Here is a 20,404-nt window from a genome sequence, read left to right as displayed (position 1 = left end):
GCTTAAGAAATCTCGACCAAGTATTAATAAATGACGCTAGTTAATGCATACGTTGAGACGGCAAAAGTTCCACAAGGGAACGTTAACGCCATTCAAGAAGAAGAACGAACATCGATGTCAGTTGATAGGGTTGGAAACGCTGAAGCAAAGGCGGAAACGGGCTAAGGCAATATTCATCGCTCGACTTCTTGTCGCCGAAATTGATGCTCCAAACGTACTTGCGCAAATCGCCATCAATGTTCCTGGTTATACTCTTCGTCACACTGACTTCCTTCGCCTGCCGTTCAGACGTCGAGACTACTCCCTCCACGAACCAATACGTTTAATGATGGAATGCTTCAACGATGTTGCCCATTTGTTTGATTTTAATATCACGATTAACGAATTTAAGAGTAGAATTAAGCGTTTCTTGTTCAGCTAGTTTCACTACACTTTTGTTCATTAAGACATACTTGTCGGATGAAATATAATATTAATAAATAAATAAATATTAACAACACTAATGAAATCATCAGAAATAACCGAAAATTCAGTGGAAGATACTTTGTCTTTTTCAACAAGGCAATGAACGTTTGAAAAGCCACCAACTGAACTCAAGTAGATTAGGTAGTAGTTTAACGTATGAGGTTTCAAATTAATCGCACAGGACATTTCTCCTTTGAAAGAAAATAGGAGCGCAATCCGTCAGAAATACTCCTCGCTATAGAAATTCCAAGATTTAATGATTCCTTTGATAATGTGTTATCATGCTTACGTAATTTAGCATATTGTTTACTGTTCAACTCTTCAATTGTGTATGAAAATGTTTGTAAACTTTAAGCGAATTTCTCAATATCGAATGCCAAACATTCGATTTTATATCGATGACAGCTGTGTAATTTTTTTGCGAATACAATTATTAAAATTTAAATCCAAAATCAAATTCCAAAAACTTGCACTGTGCTACAAATTTTTCCCCTGGCTTCTTTTAAAGATGTAGTCACCATCTTTCTGAAGGTTTTCGAAGGATTCTTAAAAGAATTAGGGAAATCACGCTGAGATGACTTCTGAAAAAGCACTGTTTTAGGCGGAAACCTTCTATATGACACGATCAATAATCATCAGTAGGTTCTTTTTGTCAATTTCATTCAATTTTACAAAAAAGCACCATGAAAGAGAACTTTTTTGCTTGACTAGACAACCAATTTTGTGGCTCAGTTTCCTCGGAAATGGCTGAACCGAATTGAACGCAACAAGTTTCATTTGACAGTGAACATGTTTGGGGGCCATGGATTCCAGAACCTAAAACAACACAATAATAATAATTCTAAAAACTAACAATTCACTATTTGTTAGATTTTTACACGGATTTTGAAATTTACGCGGTTCTTGTTTACGCCGCACGTATCCCCGCATAAAAAGCAACTCCAGTGTACTGGATAACAAAATTCGATTGTAGGGGTGACACCAGACACCCAGTGTCACCCGATCACGGTACGCCACTGATTATATAGAGAATTAAAACTCGAAAATTAGTTCGTTTCTACCCAGTAATTGGCAGTATATAATAATAAAGTGACGAATTGGAATATGGAAGATTTCATGTAAAAGAATCTTGGGGAAAAGGTTGCTAATTTGAGTAATGACATTCTTCGTAAATTGAAAGTGACGGTTCAGATTTCATGAAGTGTCGATCACATTATTATGAACAAATGGAGAAGGGTTTGTTGAGGAAGCAAAACATAATAGTTGTTCCCAACTTAAGAAGTCCCAATGAAACATTGCTGAGAAGTATAGCGTACGCCGTTGTGCGGTCCAGCTGGTCATTCGGAAGCATCAGATGCTCGGCAGGGTGGCCAATCAACCGTGAGAACCGAAACGTCAGATTGCTGCAAGAACAGACACGCCAATAAATTGATGTAAAGAAAAACCCACGAACGACCTTTCGGGCGATAAAAGAAAGGTTGGATCTGGACCTTTCAAATCACACCATTCGACGACGCTTGGTAGAACGGAACCTGAAGAGCTACTTCGCCAAAAAGCGACCGATGTTCAGAAACATAAACAAAAAAACCAACCAGTTTGCGACAGATCATGTCAACAAGCCTCTGGAGTTCTAAAAGTTTTTGTCAGGTGACTTCGATCCCGAGATTCCGAGCGTGGCGGAATAGCGACGAGGACTTCCAGGACCGGCATCTACAACCGACTTTGAAGCACGGTGGTGGAAGCATCATAGTGTCGGACTGTTTCTCGCGGGCTGGGGTTGTAAACTTAGCGCTGGTCAACGGTATCATGAATCGACAGTCGACATTTTGTGCGAGAACCTGGAAGAATCCACGCTAAAAATGGGGCTGGAGGATAACTACACATTTCAGCAAGATAATGATCCGAAGCATACTACGAAGAAAACACCAGCATTCTTCCGATCACCCCGAATCTTACCAAACCCCAATGCCCGGAGTTGAGTCCTATTGAGAATTTATGGGTGATTTTGAACAACAAGGTGGACAAATCTAACGTTACGAACAAGCAAAACTATGTTGCTGCGTTGAAGAAGGCTTGGGACGAGCTGGATCCCCAACATGATTCGTGATCCTCGTGGAGAGTATGCCAAAGCATTGCCGGTTGGCTATCGAAGCCAAAAGGGATCATATCAACTATTTATTATTTGTTTTTAATATTTTTTTCAAAGAAACCATGAAGAGGATTTTCTGTGACATACCCTAAAAGTACCCATTTAGGAGCAAAAGCCATTTTCAACGATACTGAATTGGCAAGATGGTCTACTAATTATCTTCCTTTATTGATAGGAATACCCAAAGGTTTAAAAAAAAAATTTTAATATTGGAACACTTTGATTTCAAATGGGGATGGATTTTGTCTGTGCCAGTCAGTGTAAAGTTTTCATTTAAATTTTAACATTTTCAAACTGGCTTCGGGACTTCTAATCTGATAGATATTACACTATCGAGTTTGGAACCCAAATTATGGCACCAAATTGAAAGTCGCCCCCAGAAGTCGACACTGTACCACTGTCATCGCGAAACAGTCTCCGGAAAAAAAGATGGAGTGATAAAGACAATCAAGTTGATTCATGAGAACAGGCAATGAAATATAATTGATTCAGTCGAAAAATCTTATGAACAATATTACTATTTCTAACTAATCAACAGCAAACGGCAGAACTTTTACGGTGTATGCAAACTGTACGTGCTGACCTTTCCGTCGTCTTCCAGGGTGGAGGTAGCGGCCTTGTACCCAGTCTTCTTCCCATTGATATTATGCTGTTCGCTCTCCGCCGTCGACAGCGAGCTGTACGACTTGATCTTTCCGTCATCTCCGTACTGCAAAAAAGAAAACTAAAGTGTCACGCATCACGCATTTCAAACAACCTTCCTTACCTTTTGTCCCGAAGCCCACTTCGAACTACTCGACCAAGATTTAGTTCGCTGGAAGCCACCTCCAAGGGTGTTATCGTTGTTTGCGCTGTCACTGCTACCGCTGAACCGATTTTCCGTGTCTATCGCAGAACTGCCGGACACTGCACCGTTGTACGCATTTTTCGCTTGCAACTTAGCCAACCGTTCCGCTTCGCTCATCAATCCCCCCAAATCAGCTCCGGCACCAAGTTCCGCGCCGGTAGCCCCGAAACGTCTTCCCAACGCGTCATCGGTGATTGGGTATGGACCATAGTTACCACCCTTAACGGCCTGCTGCTGACGGTAGGCACTCTGTGCATCATGAGCCGAATATCGAGAGCCGGTGTAGCCTGCGTTACTGACTGGATAGTATGAGTCGCCGGCCAGTTTTTGATGTCGTTGATGTTGTTCTTGAGCCGAATACTGCGAAGATGAAGAGCTGGATGTTCCTGCAGGTTGAACGACCACTGGGATGTACGAACTCGTGCTCTTTTGTTGCTCATGGCCGGCATATTTTGAAGATGATTCGGACGTTGATCCACCAACGGGAGCGATTGGTCCGTATGAAGATCCAGAATGGATCTGATGTTGATCGTGTGCGGAATATTTTGCGGCACCAGTGTTCACTGAAACCGGTACATAAACACTGCCCTTACGGGAATAGTCCTCATGGCGTTCTTCGTGTCGGTTTGATGAAGACGAGGAACCGATGATTGGTGCTGGGACAACGGCTACAGGTGCTACACTTTCCGTCAATCGAAGCTGGGATTCCTCCGCTCGGTCCGAACCCAGATGGTTGCTGTAAATTGGTTGGTAGACCGGTCGGTATCCAGCTGACGAGCGGTAGTTGGAGGAACTCAGTGCAGCACGATTGGATGCGCTGGTGCTATAAACGGGTTGTGGTTGTGGAACAGCAACCGTGGAGAATGACTGCTGCTGCTGCTGCTCTTCAGCTTCTGAATACTGGGTAGAAGTACGCGCGGGATAGACTACTTTCACCGGGGTGTAGACAACCGCGTCAGAACTCACTGGTGCGTACACGGGAACGGGTTTGCGATAAACCACATACGTGTTGGATGGAGTGTAGCGTTGGTGGCTATCCTGTCCACTGGCGACGAATTTTGATGAGTGATCTCCAGCAGTGTATACCGGTACCGAAGGTTGAACCAAAGAAGATGAATCCCTTCCTGAAGCAGATGTGTAGCTAGTTCTAGTTCTGTATGAACCAGTGGAATCCACTGGCACCGCATAAATTCCCGAAGAAGCATCTCTGTTTGCGCCAACATAGCTGCTGTGAACCGATTCTTGTCCGATCGGATAGGCTGATACGACAATCGATTGCACAACAGTCGCGTCGCTATCGCTTCCGTAGCCCGATCTGGTCTTCAGTCCATCCGTGGCGGCGATATAATTCGAACCGGAACCCACACGTGACGAACTTTGTCTTTGCGAGGAACGGACATAGCTGGACTTGGAACTCTCCGCTACAGGATAGGCCGCAGCCGCCGCTTCATAATTGGAGCTACTGGATTGGTACTTCGCACTACTTGATCCTGAGCCAGTTGAACCGCTTGTAAAACCTACGATTCCCTGACCAAGCGTTTCAGTATCACTGTTGTCGGAAAATCTGAAGGTATTCTTTATTGAATTTTATCTTGGTATCAGATTTAAATTGTATAACATACCCCGAACTACTGTAACAGGCGGTTCCACATTGCGTTCCACCGGAACCAGCACTGATCCTCGCAAGTCGCTCGGCTGCTCCCTTGCGAGCCGCGTGCACAGAAGCCTCATGCTGTGAATAATGTCTGTAATGAATACAGTTAACAACAAACTGGATTAACGAATGACTACAAGTTGGCTCAACGTCTATTCATAGTGAAGTCACATACTTACTGCCCCTTTATTTTATCTAAACTGGAAGAGTTGAGGACCAATCCAGCGGTTATGGGGAAGCAGCAATTTCATGCGGACGCAAATATCATGCAATAGTTTATTACGGTGTAAAATGTACAACGAAGAAAAAATTAACGGAAAGACCATTGATTAGCGATCCTCTCTTCTCGTCGCGATGATATATTATTAGAAAAAGTAAGATATTCGATAAAAATCCTTACTGGTCATACTTATTATTCAAGTTGAACTCTGTGCGGTCGGAATTCCACGTTGCGATATCTGCAATGAAAACAATGAAAATATTGCATTGATAGTAGTTTTTACACTGATTGAGAACGAATTTGTGAACAATCAATGTCACTCATTTAATTCACATTGGATTGTATTTCTATATTTTTGTTCCATGGCGCCAATATATTCCAATACTTCATACATAGTTTATCAGCAAGTATTGTTTCAGAAGCTGACCTACACTGATGACCTATATGATCACTCGATCATTCCTTGGCATTTCTTTGCAATTTTTCTGAGAGTCATCTTGACGGAAATAGTTGAATTCGATGACTTAATGAATATATGATGGAGCTGCTACCAAATTGCTCTTTCTTCACATAATCCACAGAAGAACATGAGTTATGGAATATCACGAATAGCTCACGATCACACTGATATCAAACCGCACATGGTCCCATGATTACCTGCGAAACATGATCCCAGAATGAGCAGGATAACGAATGTGGATTTCAACATTATGATCACTTGTGTTGTCACTATGGCAATACAAATTTCTTAAGTCTAACTACTTTGCACGCAAAAGATTTCAATGTAACTTCACTCCAAGAATATTCCACTCAGTTCTTATTTTCCAGGATAATGTGGAAACATCCGCTCTGTAACACGGCCCAGATGGAACTGCTCGCTTTATATGAATTATTGAATGAATTAAAGTCATTGCGTACTGCCGTAATCGGTACTGTTTGTTCTAAAATGTGACCCGGCAACGATGACCTTTCGGGAGCCATGCGCTCCTGACGAGCCTTCGGTACAAAATATGGAACAGAATTTTGCAAGAAAATAACGCTGATATAATTTTCACAGCAAATCGATTTTTACAGCAAAAGATGGAACTCTCAGAAAGCAAAACGATAGTTCCTGAGAGTTCCGAATTTTTATAGGAATTGTATTCTGATACGGGCGACTGTAACGCAAAATCTAATGCTTGAAATGTTTTGGAATCTGGAATCGTAATAAGTTCTGTACCTGCAAAAATTTGGACATCCAACACACATTTAACTGTTATAAAACTTCAATTAAGTATTATTATTCAAATGTGACAATTTATTTAAATAGCATGAGAAAAGCATAAAAAACGAATCATTATTACGCATGGCTATAAAAATATTGGAATTTGCGTTCCACTCCATAAGAATTTCTTCAGATTCCTTAGAGGCCTTGTTGGCAGGGTTAGATTTGTTGAAAATGTTTGACTTTTGTAAATCCCCTACTGTTTGATACATAGTGACTTGAAATTTCCAAATACTCATTCACTTCGGTTCAAACACTTTCTCACAGTACCAGAAAATTTTGGGAATGGTGGTTGGAAAAATAGGTTTATTCACGCCGTAAGATTCGTCTTTGCTAATAAAGTTTAACAATTGTGTCAAATGATCACAACATAGCTTTCGGGCACGTCATCTGTCATCAATTTTGCGTCAATATTGACATTGTGTTATTGAAATCAGGAGCTCTTGGACAATTCCCAATGTCCTGGAAAAAAGGTAATGAAGATGAAGAGGAAGAGTGACATAGCAGGCGCTGCCATAACTATTTCTCAAATAGTGACGTCAGTCGTTGTGTTTATCTTTGATTGCCCACTGCATCCATGTGAAAATGCTATTTTCAGGAAGTGATTTTTAATTAAAAACGTACATTTTTTTAGAGTTCCCGCTGAATATAGGGCTAATGTGATAGCGTGCAGTGAATATTTGTAAAATCACGTCGAAAAAAACGGACAAAAGTGATATTTCCATGTGCCGTTTTCACTCCATTTTCTCAAACAAAGTTTCATTATTTTAACGTTATGAAGTTGATGTTACGAAGGCTCCCAGTGTCGGTGTATATGTTGTGAGAGAATATTCGCAAATTAATAAAAATTTCACCGAAAATGTTACTGTTTTCGAGAACTAAGCATACGACTGCTCTCTGGGCCTTTTTACGACATAAATAATCGAAATAAGCCACGATACAATTGTAATCTGTTAAAAAACAAACAGTTGATTGATTTCATGAGAATTTTGGTTCAAATTATCATGCAACCGTGAGTACTTTCAACATTGTTTTGTTTCTTCCATATACACGTTACACCACAACCGACCGACCAAGGCGTCCCAGAAGTCAAGACGTCAGCAAAAGCCCAGCCGAGACCCATAGCAACAGACAGAGGCGTCAAAGTTACACCGCGCGTGTAAACCAACATTTGCCGACGCCGCGGAAATCAATCGAACGACGCGAACAAAGGTTCGATCAGGTTCGAACCACCGACGGAAATAATGAGATCAGCAGATGTAGTCTATTTAAGCCTTGTAATACGACTATAGAATTTAGTCTTGAGCGTAGCCGAGTTGAATACGGGCATAAAGGTTTATGAACCGAATGTAAAGTGTTATAAACGAATAAAAAGGGTAATTAGAAATTAAATAAAAGTTTTTTTTAAACCGCGAGTTAAGTCACGGCATTATTGGCGCAGTCATTGGCCAAGTGGTACAACGAAGTGAGTAGTGTTTATAGAGCGGATATCTGGAAGCACCGCCACCGAGTTAAAGAGGAGAAGTTTACATCTACTGAAGAAACCAAACGAACAAGCGAGAGGACCCCCTGAGCGAAAATCAAGGACTCGCTGCCGTTAGGAAAACTAATCCCGCCACCTGGAACGAACGATCTACGAGGAAACCGATTCAACCTACCCAGACTCCAGGAGATGAAAGCAGTAATCTTCCTGTAAGTAAACACGAACAATTATCTAAACCTAACACAACAAAATACTAATTCAGAAGTGCGAGCCCCCACCAGTGGTAAGCGGACACTTGATATATCACAAAGTGAATAACTAATTCATTAACAAGTGAAGTGTAGAACAACACATTTTCTCGCGCGTATAAAGTACGTAAGATTTTAAAAAAAAAAAAAAAAAAAAAAAAAAAAAAAAAAAAGCAGCATAGCAGCATAGCAGCATGCCAGACGACAGTCGTCCACACTTGTGGGTACCACTAGGCGCCGGATCATGTGGACACACGAAATGAATGAATTCGTGATCCGCGCCTATTACATCTGCACTGCTTTGGAGACGGACATGAGCGGTCGCCCTCGAATACTAACAATGTTCGAGGAAGCGTATCCAGAGTTCGTCGGGAGGCTTGATCAGAACGCGATGAACGCGAGGCGTAGAGCGATAGTACGCAACAACATGCTCTCCCAAACGCAAATCGACGAGATCAAGCAGCAGGTGCAGAGAGAAATAAGCTCCAGGAACAACAGAGCATAGCAGCATAATTTTTTTGGCAGACTTATCTCACTTCTTAACTAGGCGAACCTAGCCAGAATTTTCACCTGCCCCCGGGCTTCTGAATGCCAAAGGGGGACTAGGCTCTGCGGAATGCACGTATCTGCATGCTCGTGCTGTTTTAGTCCTGACCGAGGAATTGTCGGACAATCGCGCAGGTGCTAAGGATGACCGACTTTTGGATGCCGGCCAATTCCTTCTCGATGTTCAACACCTTTAGCGCTTCCAGAAGTGTCTTCGGGATAATTCCAGTTCCAGAGAGAACGACTGGAACAATTCTTGGGACCTCCCTTAGCCCCCACAGTTCCTTGAGCTCCACGGCCAATGGTCGGTACTTGCAGATTTTGCGACCGTGGGTCTCCTCCAGATTCTGGTTCAGTGGAATAGCGACATCGATGATGGTGACTTTGCGGTCGCTCTTGTCGTAAACCATTATATCTGGGCGGTTGTGGTGGATCGAGAGGTCGGTCAGAACAGTGCGATCCCAGTACAGCTTGAAACGGTCATTTTCCAGGACAGGTGCAGGCAGGTACCGGTAGTTTGGTACGTTGTCTTCCAGTAGAGCACATTGGAGCGCCAGTTGTCGATGAACAATACGGGCCACGTTGTTGTGGCGCTCGGTGTAGGCTGCGTTGGCCAAAACGGGACAGCCTCCCATAATGTGCTCTATGTTTTCACCTGGTTGATGGCACATCCGGCAAATGTCATCAACGTCTTGATGCCAGACGTACCGCCTGCAGTTTCTCGTCGGCATTATCCTGTCCTGGATGGCTATCATGTCGGCTTCTACTACTGAAGAGAGTTCACCACGCGTTAGCCACAGATTAGATGCGGCCTTGTCGACGTGTGGCCGGTCCAGTTGATGGGGGTGGGCACCATGCACTGCCTTCTGCTTCCAAGCTGCAATCTTCTCCTCCACTGTCTGCAGATTGCAGTTGAGTTGGTACTCCGCTTGCGCCAAGTGCAGAGCGCTGTATCCTCTGTCGGCGGCGCAGACAGCCCGGTATAGCGCGTTTTGGTTGGCGCGTTCTGCGAAGTACTCGCGCAGTTGTCGTACCTGGGCAACACACAGTGCGGAAATGTCGACGATTCCAAGTCCCCCTTCTTTGCGTGGTAGTGAAACTCTCTCCAGTGCCGATTGAGGATGGTGCATTCCGGCCTCTTTGGATGCTTTCCTCATCCTCCTCTCAAGGTCCTCTAGGTCAGTTTTGCTCCATTTGACTACACCAAAACTGAAGGTCAGCAGGGGAACCGCGAATGTGTTGATCGCGCGTACCTTGTTCCCCGCGTTGAGGAAAGTCCTCAGGACACAGTTCACTCGACTCAAGAACTTGTCTCGCAGCTCCGTCTTGATGTCGGAGTGGCGAATCCCGGTGAGCTGTCGGAATCCAAGATATTTATAGGATTCGCCACGAACCATGTCTCTTATAAACTCGCCGTCATAGACCTCGTAGCCTCCGGATTCGGTAAGTTGTCCTTTCAGCAGGTGGACACAGCGACACTTGTCGAGGCCGAACTCCATACAGATGTCCCTGCTTATGTCTTCGACAACCCGGATAGCTACACCTAGACGCTGACGTGAATCAGCGTAGACCTTGAGATCGTCCATGTAAAAGGTATGGGTCACTTCTTCGTGGGCGCCGTCGCCATACCTTATTTTATAGCCATGACCGTTTCTATTGAGCGTCCTACTGAGGGGGTTCAGTGCCAGACAAAACCAAAGCGGGCTGAAAGAGTCGCCTTGGAATATCCCCCTCTTTATCTGCAGCGTTCTAGACTGCAACACATTTTCCCCATCACTGAGGTGCAGAGACGTACTCCACTGCCTCATCGCATGCTGCAGGAACCTAACGACGACGGGATCAATTTTGTAGAGCTCCAATACCCGGACGAGAAACGAGTGAGGTATGGAGTCATAAGCCTTCCTGTAATCGATGTAGGCCATACTTAGGTTCCGCTGGTTATATACCGCCTGGCCGACTATGGCTGCGTCGATGATGGCCTGGTCTTTGCAGCCATGCGTATTTTTCCTGCATCCTTTCTGCTCTTCTGCGATGATGTGATGCTGTTCGCAGTGAGCAGAAACTTTGGCGGTAATTATGCTGCTCAGTATTTTGTACAGACTCGATAGGCACGTTATCGGTCTGTACTTTGATGGGTTCAATGTGTTGCTGTCTTTCGGGAGGAGGAAGGTGACGCCACGGGTGGCGAATTCAGGAAGGTTGTGTGGGTCGCGTAGCACCTTGTTGAAGCACTCAGCTATCTTTGGATGTGCGACGGTCAGCTTCTTGTGCCAAAAGTTCTGGACACCATCGGGGCCCGGTGCTGCCCAGTTCCTCAGGTACCGCGAGGCTTCGCGGACATCGTTCTCTCCGACGATGATAGCTGGCATCTCTCCAATTTCACCACAACTCTCCTCCTCCCGTCTTAACCACATTTGCCCGTCGCGATGTTCTACTGGGGTCTCCCAAATACCAGCCCAGAAGTTCGTCACATCGCTAATATCTGGCAAACCTTCGCGGTAGTCGGGCTTCTCGTCGCTAATGTGGTCGTAGAACGCTTTTTCGTTATCTCTGAACATCCGATTTTGTTCCTGGCGCTTTGCAGAGTCAGAGTAACGTTTCAGCCGTTTAGTTAGGACGCTCAATTGCTGTACCAGTGTGTCGAGTTTTTCCGTCAGCTGGTGAGCTCCCAGCTGGCGAAGTTCAGTAGGCCGCACGATCACAGCAACTTGGCGACATAATTTCGCCGATCTGCTGCCTCTTTTGTACGCCATCAGTCTTCCAATTGCGGCGCGCTTGTTTAGGATCCGTTGCTCCAATCTCCTTCGCCATGGAGGCTCACGCCTTTCACGGAGATGTTGGAGCAGTCCGCCTCTTGGCCTAATACGGTATCCTAAACTTTTGGCGGTCGCCACAGCAGCACAGTAAACTTTCAGTTGCAGCTCCTCCATGTTCTCAGCATCAACCAAGTGCAGCGGAAGAACGTGCTCGTTCATGAGCTTTACTGCACTTGTCAGCCTGCGGGAATGCTGCAACTTCGGGATCCTGGGGCGCGACAAAGGGTCCGTGTCGCGGAACTGTGAGATCGCCTCGTCGTAATGGAAGACCAGATCGCGTAGTAGTTGTTGATCTGGCTGTGGATCTTCCGGCTCAGGGGGTTGTTGTACTGTGGCCTCCACTGGTGCTGATTCGCGTGCCCCACTCGCGAATGAATTGCTCAGCCGTACTGAACTTCGTCTCGACACATCGCTTGCTCTGCTTGTTCTGGAGCTTAGTTCTCTCTGCACCTGCTGCTTGATCTCGTCGACTTGCGTTTGGGAGAGCATATTGTTGCGTACAATCGCTCTACGCCTCGCGTTCATCGCGTTTTGGTCAAGCCTCCCGACGAACTCTGGATACGCTTCCTCGAACATTGCGAGTATTCGAGGGCGACCGCTCATGTCCGTCTCCAAAGCAGTGCAGATGTAATAGGCGCGGATCACGAATTCATTCATTTCATGTGTCCACATGATCCGTCGCCTAGTAGTACCCACAAGTGTGGACGACTGTCGTCTGACAGTCGCAACACGCCTCGTAGGCGCAGCGTTTCGTTGGTGATGTCGATGGCTGCTGTTTCCGTGTGGCGGTAGCTCTTCGGGTTGAACCCGGCTGGTGGCCCGCTCTTGCACATCGCCCTCCAGCCGCTGGCCGCTCGCTCTTACGCCCGTTCCAGGACCAGCTCCAGTTCGGGGACCCTCCTCGGGCGATCGCATTCTGAGTATTCTTCGTGAACGTAGCTCCATTTTCTGGGTGTATCTCCTTTGCCCGGGAGACAGCGGGTTGGCAAGGCCTCCATGACCCGGGAGGCCTTCCCCGGGAGAGATATAGCGCTCTGACTCGCTCGCACCCCCTCACTTAGCCACTTTCGACACCCGTTCTCGGAGCCAAGACCAGGTGTGTGTTTCCAGTTCACGCCCGATCTAAAAATGTCGTCATATGATCTTCGTGGAGGCGTGAGATAGGAACATTTGAGACCAACAGGTAGGCTCCTACCCTAGTGTTGATCCCCATTTGAGAACCAGGCAGCAGCATAATTACCGCCAAAGTTTCTGCTCACTGCGAACAGCATCACATCATCGCAGAAGAGCAGAAAGGATGCAGGAAAAATACGCATGGCTGCAAAGACCAGGCCATCATCGACGCAGCCATAGTCGGCCAGGCGGTATATAACCAGCGGAACCTAAGTATGGCCTACATCGATTACAGGAAGGCTTATGACTCCATACCTCACTCGTTTCTCGTCCGGGTATTGGAGCTCTACAAAATTGATCCCGTCGTCGTTAGGTTCCTGCAGCATGCGATGAGGCAGTGGAGTACGTCTCTGCACCTCAGTGATGGGGAAAATGTGTTGCAGTCTAGAACGCTGCAGATAAAGAGGGGGATATTCCAAGGCGACTCTTTCAGCCCGCTTTGGTTTTGTCTGGCACTGAACCCCCTCAGTAGGACGCTCAATAGAAACGGTCATGGCTATAAAATAAGGTATGGCGACGGCGCCCACGAAGAAGTGACCCATACCTTTTACATGGACGATCTCAAGGTCTACGCTGATTCACGTCAGCGTCTAGGTGTAGCTATCCGGGTTGTCGAAGACATAAGCAGGGACATCTGTATGGAGTTCGGCCTCGACAAGTGTCGCTGTGTCCACCTGCTGAAAGGACAACTTACCGAATCCGGAGGCTACGAGGTCTATGACGGCGAGTTTATAAGAGACATGGTTCGTGGCGAATCCTATAAATATCTTGGATTCCGACAGCTCACCGGGATTCGCCACTCCGACATCAAGACGGAGCTGCGAGACAAGTTCTTGAGTCGAGTGAACTGTGTCCTGAGGACTTTCCTCAACGCGGGGAACAAGGTACGCGCGATCAACACATTCGCGGTTCCCCTGCTGACCTTCAGTTTTGGTGTAGTCAAATGGAGCAAAACTGACCTAGAGGACCTTGAGAGGAGGATGAGGAAAGCATCCAAAGAGGCCGGAATGCACCATCCTCAATCGGCACTGGAGAGAGTTTCACTACCACGCAAAGAAGGGGGACTTGGAATCGTCGACATTTCCGCACTGTGTGTTGCCCAGGTACGACAACTGCGCGAGTACTTCGCAGAACGCGCCAACCAAAACGCGCTATACCGGGCTGTCTGCGCCGCCGACAGAGGATACAGCGCTCTGCACTTGGCGCAAGCGGAGTACCAACTCAACTGCAATCTGCAGACAGTGGAGGAGAAGATTGCAGCTTGGAAGCAGAAGGCAGTGCATGGTGCCCACCCCCATCAACTGGACCGGCCACACGTCGACAAGGCCGCATCTAATCTGTGGCTAACGCGTGGTGAACTCTCTTCAGTAGTAGAAGCCGACATGATAGCCATCCAGGACAGGATAATGCCGACGAGAAACTGCAGGCGGTACGTCTGGCATCAAGACGTTGATGACATTTGCCGGATGTGCCATCAACCAGGTGAAAACATAGAGCACATTATGGGAGGCTGTCCCGTTTTGGCCAACGCAGCCTACACCGAGCGCCACAACAACGTGGCCCGTATTGTTCATCGACAACTGGCGCTCCAATGTGCTCTACTGGAAGACAACGTACCAAACTACCGGTACCTGCCTGCACCTGTCCTGGAAAATGACCGTTTCAAGCTGTACTGGGATCGCACTGTTCTGACCGACCTCTCGATCCACCACAACCGCCCAGATATAATGGTTTACGACAAGAGCGACCGCAAAGTCACCATCATCGATGTCGCTATTCCACTGAACCAGAATCTGGAGGAGACCCACGGTCGCAAAATCTGCAAGTACCGACCATTGGCCGTGGAGCTCAAGGAACTGTGGGGGCTAAGGGAGGTCCCAAGAATTGTTCCAGTCGTTCTCTCTGGAACTGGAATTATCCCGAAGACACTTCTGGAAGCGCTAAAGGTGTTGAACATCGAGAAGGAATTGGCCGGCATCCAAAAGTCGGTCATCCTTAGCACCTGCGCGATTGTCCGACAATTCCTCGGTCAGGACTAAAACAGCACGAGCATGCAGATACGTGCATTCCGCAGAGCCTAGTCCCCCTTTGGCATTCAGAAGCCCGGGGGCAGGTGAAAATTCTGGCTAGGTTCGCCTAGTTAAGAAGTGAGATAAGTCTGCCAAAAAAAAAACCCTACCCTAGGTTCTCAAATGGGGATCAACATAGGGTAGGAGCCTGCCTGTTGGTCTCAAATGTTCCTATCTCACGCCTCCACGAAGATCATATGACGACATTTTTAGATCGGGCGTGAACTGGAAACACACACCTGGTCTTGGCTCCGAGAACGGGTGTCGAAAGTGGCTAAGTGAGGGGGTGCGAGCGAGTCAGAGCGCTATATCTCTCCCGGGGAAGGCCTCCCGGGTCATGGAGGCCTTGCCAACCCGCTGTCTCCCGGGCAAAGGAGATACACCCAATAAAATGGAGCTGCGATCACGAAGAATAATTAGAATGCGATCACCCGAGGAGGGTCCCCGAACTGGAGCTGGTCCTGGAACGGGCGTAAGAGCGAGCGGCCAGCGGCTGGAGGGCGATGTGCAAGAGCGGGCCACCAGCCGGGTTCAACCCGAAGAGCTACCGCCACACGGAAACAGCAGCCATCGACATCACCCAAGAAACGCTGCGCCTACGAGACGTGTTGCGACTGCCAGACGACAGTCGTCCACACTTGTGGGTACCACTAGGCGCCGGATCATGTGGACACACGAAATGAATGAATTCGTGATCCGCGCCTATTACATCTGCACTGCTTTGGAGACGGACATGAGCGGTCGCCCTCGAATACTAACAATGTTCGAGGAAGCGTATCCAGAGTTCGTCGGGAGGCTTGATCAGAACGCGATGAACGCGAGGCGTAGAGCGATAGTACGCAACAACATGCTCTCCCAAACGCAAATCGACGAGATCAAGCAGCAGGTGCAGAGAGAAATAAGCTCCAGGAACAACAGAGCAAGCGATGTGTCGAGACGAAGTTCAGTACGGCTGAGCAATTCATTCGCGAGTGGGGCACGCGAATCAGCACCAGTGGAGGCCACAGTACTACAACCCCCTGAGCCGGAAGACCCACAGCCAGATCAACAACTACTACGCGATCTGGTCTTCCACTACGACGAGGCGATCTCACAGTTCCGCGACACAGACCCATTGTCGCGCCCCAGGATCCCGAAGTTGCAGCATTCCCGCAGGCTGACAAGTGCAGTAAAGCTCATGAACGAGCACGTTCTTCCGCTGCACTTGGTTGATGCTGAGAACATGGAGGAGCTGCAACTGAAAGTTTACTGTGCTGCTGTGGCGACCGCCAAAAGTTTAGGATACCGTATTAGGCCAAGAGGCGGACTGCTCCAACATCTCCGTGAAAGGCGTGAGCCTCCATGGCGAAGGAGATTGGAGCAACGGATCCTAAACAAGCGCGCCGCAATTGGAAGACTGATGGCGTACAAAAGAGGCAGCAGATCGGCGAAATTATGTCGCCAAGTTGCTGTGATCGTGCGGCCTACTGAACTTCGCCAGCTGGGAGCTCACCAGCTGACGGAAAAACTCGACACACTGGTACAGCAGTTGAGCGTCCTAACTAAACGGCTGAAACGTTACTCTGACTCTGCAAAGCGCCAGGAACAAAATCGGATGTTCAGAGATAACGAAAAAGCGTTCTACGACCACATTAGCGACGAGAAGCCCGACTACCGCGAAGGTTTGCCAGATATTAGCGATGTGACGAACTTCTGGGCTGGTATTTGGGAGACCCCAGTACAACATCGCGACGGGCAAATGTGGTTAAGACGGGAGGAGGAGAGTTGTGGTGAAATTGGAGAGATGCCAGCTATCATCGTCGAAGAGAACGATGTCCGCGAAGCCTCGCGGTACCTGAGGAACTGGGCAGCACCGGGCCCCGATGGTGTTCAGAACTTCTGGCACAAGAAGCTGACCGTCGCACATCAAAAGATAGCTGAGTGCTTCAACAAGGTGCTACGTGACCCACACAACCTCCCTGAATTCGCCACCCGTGGCGTCACATTCCTCCTCCCGAAAGACAGCAACACATTGAACCCATCAAAGTACAGGCCGATAACGTGCCTATCGAGTCTGTACAAGATATTAAGCAGCATCATAACCGCCAAAGTTTCTGCCCACTGCGAACAACACCATATCATCGCAGAAGAGCAGAAAGGATGCAGAAAAAATACGCATGGCTGCAAAGACCAGGCCATCATCGACGCAACCATAGTCGGCCAGGCGGTTTATAATCAGCGGAACCTAAGCATGGCCTATATCGATTACAGGAAGGCTTATGACTCCATACCTCACTCGTTTCTCGTCCGGGTATTGGAGCTCTACAAAATTGATCCCGTCGTCGTTAGGTTCCTGCAGCATGCGATGAGGCAGTGGAGCACGTCTCTGCACCTTAGTGATGGGGAAAATGTGTTGCAGTCTAGAACGCTGCAGATAAAGAGGGGGATATTCCAAGGCGACTCTTTCAGCCCGCTTTGGTTTTGTCTGGCACTGAACCCCCTCAGTAGGACGCTCAATAGAAACGGTCATGGCTATAAAATAAGGTATGGCGACGGCGCCCACGAAGAAGTGACCCATACCTTTTACATGGACGATCTCAAGGTCTACGCTGATTCACGTCAGCGTCTAGGTGTAGCTATCCGGGTTGTCGAAGACATAAGCAGGGACATCTGTATGGAGTTCGGCCTCGACAAGTGTCGCTGTGTCCACCTGCTGAAAGGACAACTTACCGAATCCGGAGGCTACGAGGTCTATGACGGCGAGTTTATAAGAGACATGGTTCGTGGCGAATCCTATAAATATCTTGGATTCCGACAGCTCACCGGGATTCGCCACTCCGACATCAAGACGGAGCTGCGAGACAAGTTCTTGAGTCGAGTGAACTGTGTCCTGAGGACTTTCCTCAACGCGGGGAACAAGGTACGCGCGATCAACACATTCGCGGTTCCCCTGCTGACCTTCAGTTTTGGTGTAGTCAAATGGAGCAAAACTGACCTAGAGGACCTTGAGAGGAGGATGAGGAAAGCATTCAAAGAGGCCGGAATGCACCATCCTCAATCGGCACTGGAGAGAGTTTCACTACCACGCAAAGAAGGGGGACTTGGAATCGTCGACATTTCTGCACTGTGTGTTGCCCAGGTACGACAACTGCGCGAGTACTTCGCAGAACGCGCCAACCAAAACGCGCTATACCGGGCTGTCTGCGCCGCCGACAGAGGATACAGCGCTCTGCACTTGGCGCAAGCGGAGTACCAACTCAACTGCAATCTGCAGACAGTGGAGGAGAAGATTGCAGCTTGGAAGCAGAAGGCAGTGCATGGTGCCCACCCCCATCAACTGGATCGGCCACACGTCGACAAGGCCGCATCTAATCTGTGGCTAACGCGTGGTGAACTCTCTTCAGTAGTAGAAGCCGACATGATAGCCATCCAGGACAGGATAATGCCGACGAGAAACTGCAGGCGGTACGTCTGGCATCAAGACGTTGATGACATTTGCCGGATGTGCCATCAACCAGGTGAAAACATAGAGCACATTATGGGAGGCTGTCCCGTTTTGGCCAACGCAGCCTACACCGAGCGCCACAACAACGTGGCCCGTATTGTTCATCGACAACTGGCGCTCCAATGTGCTCTACTGGAAGACAACGTACCAAACTACCGGTACCTGCCTGCACCTGTCCTGGAAAATGACCGTTTCAAGCTGTACTGGGATCGCACTGTTCTGACCGACCTCTCGATCCACCACAACCGGCCAGATATAATGGTTTACGACAAGAGCGACCGCAAAGTCACCATCATCGATGTCGCTATTCCACTGAACCAGAATCTGGAGGAGACCCACGGTCGCAAAATCTGCAAGTACCGACCATTGGCCGTGGAGCTCAAGGAACTGTGGGGGCTAAGGGAGGTCCCAAGAATTGTTCCAGTCGTTCTCTCTGGAACTGGAATTATCCCGAAGACACTTCTGGAAGCGCTAAAGGTGTTGAACATCGAGAAGGAATTGGCCGGCATCCAAAAGTCGGTCATCCTTAGCACCTGCGCGATTGTCCGACAATTTCTCGGTCAGGACTGAAACAGCACGAGCATGCAGATACGTGCATTCCGCAGAGCCTAGTCCCCCTTTGGCATTCAGAAGCCCGGGGGCAGGTGAAAATTCTGGCTAGGTTCGCCTAGTTAAGAAGTGAGATAAGTCTGCCTAAAAAAAAAAAGTTCGAGTCCTGTCACGGTCGCCAGGTTCTCAAATGGGGATCAACATAGGGTAGGAGCCTGCCTGTTGGTCTCAAATGTTCCTATCTCACGCCTCCACGAAGATCATATGACGACATTTTTAGATCGGGCGTGAACTGGAAACACACACCTGGTCTTGGCTCCGAGAACGGGTGTCGAAAGTGGCTAAGTGAGGGGGTGCGAGCGAGTCAGAGCGCTATATCTCTCCCGGGGAAGGCCTCCCGGGTCATGGAGGCCTTGCCAACCCGCTGTCTCCCGGGCAAAGGAGATACACCCAGAAAATGGAGCTACGTTCACGAAGAGTAATTAGAATGCGATCACCCGAGGAGGGTCCCCGAACTGGAGCTGGTCCTGGAACGGGCGTAAGAGCGAGCGGCCAGCGGCTGGAGGGCGATGTGCAAGAGCGGGCCACCAGCCGGGTTCAACCCGAAGAGCTACCGCCACACGGAAACAGCAGCCATCGACATCACCCAAGAAACGCTGCGCCTACGAGACGTGTTGCGACTGCCAGACGGCAGTCGTCCACACTCGTGGGTACCACTAGGCGCCGGATCATGTGGACACACGAAATGAACGAATTCGTGATCCGCGCCTATTACATCTGCACTGCTTTGGAGACGGACATGAGCGGTCGCCCTCGAATTCTAACAATGTTCGAGGAAGCGTATCCAGAGTTCGTCGGGAGGCTTGATCAGAACGCGATGAACGCGAGGCGTAGAGCGATAGTACGCAACAACATGCTCTCCCAAACGCAAATCGACGAGATCAAGCAGCAGGTGCAGAGAGAAATAAGCTCCAGGAACAACAGAGCAAGCGATGTGTCGAGACGAAGTTCAGTACGGCTGAGCAATTCATTCGCGAGTGGGGCACGCGAATCAGCACCAGTGGAGGCCACAGTACAACAACCCCATGAGCCGGAAGACCCACAGCCAGATCAACAACTACTACGCGATCTGGTCTTCCACTACGACGAGGCGATCTCACAGTTCCGCGACACAGACCCATTGTCGCGCCCCAGGATCCCGAAGTTGCAGCATTCCCGCAGGCTGACAAGTGCAGTAAAGCTCATGAACGAGCACATTCTTCCGCTGCACTTGGTTGATGCTGAGAACATGGAGGAGCTGCAACTGAAAGTTTACTGTGCTGCTGTGGCGACCGCCAAAAGTTTAGGATACCGTATTAGGCCAAGAGGCGGACTGCTCCAACATCTCCGTGAAAGGCGTGAGCCTCCATGGCGAAGGAGATTGGAGCAACGGATCCT

General features: G+C 48.3%; 2 protein-coding genes across 5 annotated transcripts; one reads left to right on the top strand and one right to left on the bottom strand.

The window, feature by feature from the left end:
* Nucleotides 1-2,073: 2,073 nt before the first annotated feature.
* LOC129780140 (uncharacterized) lies at nt 2,074-2,572 on the top strand. The gene is made up of 2 exons (XM_055788120.1): nt 2,074-2,293; nt 2,373-2,572. Exons 1-2 carry the CDS (start codon nt 2,074-2,076, stop codon nt 2,570-2,572), a joined length of 420 nt encoding a protein of 139 aa, XP_055644095.1.
* A 513-nt stretch (nt 2,573-3,085) lies between these two features.
* On the bottom strand, nt 3,086-6,217 carry LOC129779213 (serine-rich adhesin for platelets). Of its 4 annotated transcripts, none has more exons than XM_055786556.1 (6): nt 5,993-6,217; nt 5,516-5,573; nt 5,295-5,315; nt 5,084-5,206; nt 3,381-5,025; nt 3,086-3,323 (listed from the first exon to the last, which is right to left on the bottom strand). In XM_055786556.1, exons 1-6 carry the CDS (start codon nt 6,042-6,044, stop codon nt 3,168-3,170), a joined length of 2,055 nt encoding a protein of 684 aa, XP_055642531.1. In that variant the 5' UTR covers nt 6,045-6,217; the 3' UTR covers nt 3,086-3,167. The 4 variants fall into 4 exon arrangements, with proteins under 4 accessions (XP_055642531.1, XP_055642532.1, XP_055642533.1 ...); XM_055786557.1 differs by having other exon boundaries at nt 5,525-5,573; XM_055786558.1 differs by lacking the exon at nt 5,295-5,315.
* Between the last annotated feature and the right edge of the window lie 14,187 nt (nt 6,218-20,404).

The sequence above is a fragment of the Toxorhynchites rutilus genome, chromosome 3 (genome assembly GCF_029784135.1).
Source record: "Toxorhynchites rutilus septentrionalis strain SRP chromosome 3, ASM2978413v1, whole genome shotgun sequence".
NCBI classification, from domain to species: domain Eukaryota; kingdom Metazoa; phylum Arthropoda; class Insecta; order Diptera; family Culicidae; genus Toxorhynchites; species Toxorhynchites rutilus.
This window is presented reverse-complemented; position numbering and strand designations above follow the sequence as displayed.

Bases quoted from the DNA above. Each gene is read 5' to 3' on its own strand.
- LOC129779213 (XM_055786556.1), bottom strand. From the start codon at position 6,044: ATGTTGAAATCCACATTCGTTATCCTGCTCATTCTGGGATCATGTTTC. The intron at 5,574-5,992 runs GTAATCATGGGA...TTTTCATTGCAG, and splicing joins TCTGGGATCATGTTTCGCAG to ATATCGCAACGTGGAATTCC. The intron at 5,026-5,083 runs GTATGTTATACA...GAATACCTTCAG, and splicing joins GCCTGTTACAGTAGTTCGGG to ATTTTCCGACAACAGTGATA.
- LOC129780140 (XM_055788120.1), top strand. From the start codon at position 2,074: ATGTCAACAAGCCTCTGGAGTTCTAAAAGTTTTTGTCAGGTGACTTCG. The intron at 2,294-2,372 runs GTGCGAGAACCT...AATGATCCGAAG, and splicing joins GAATCGACAGTCGACATTTT to CATACTACGAAGAAAACACC.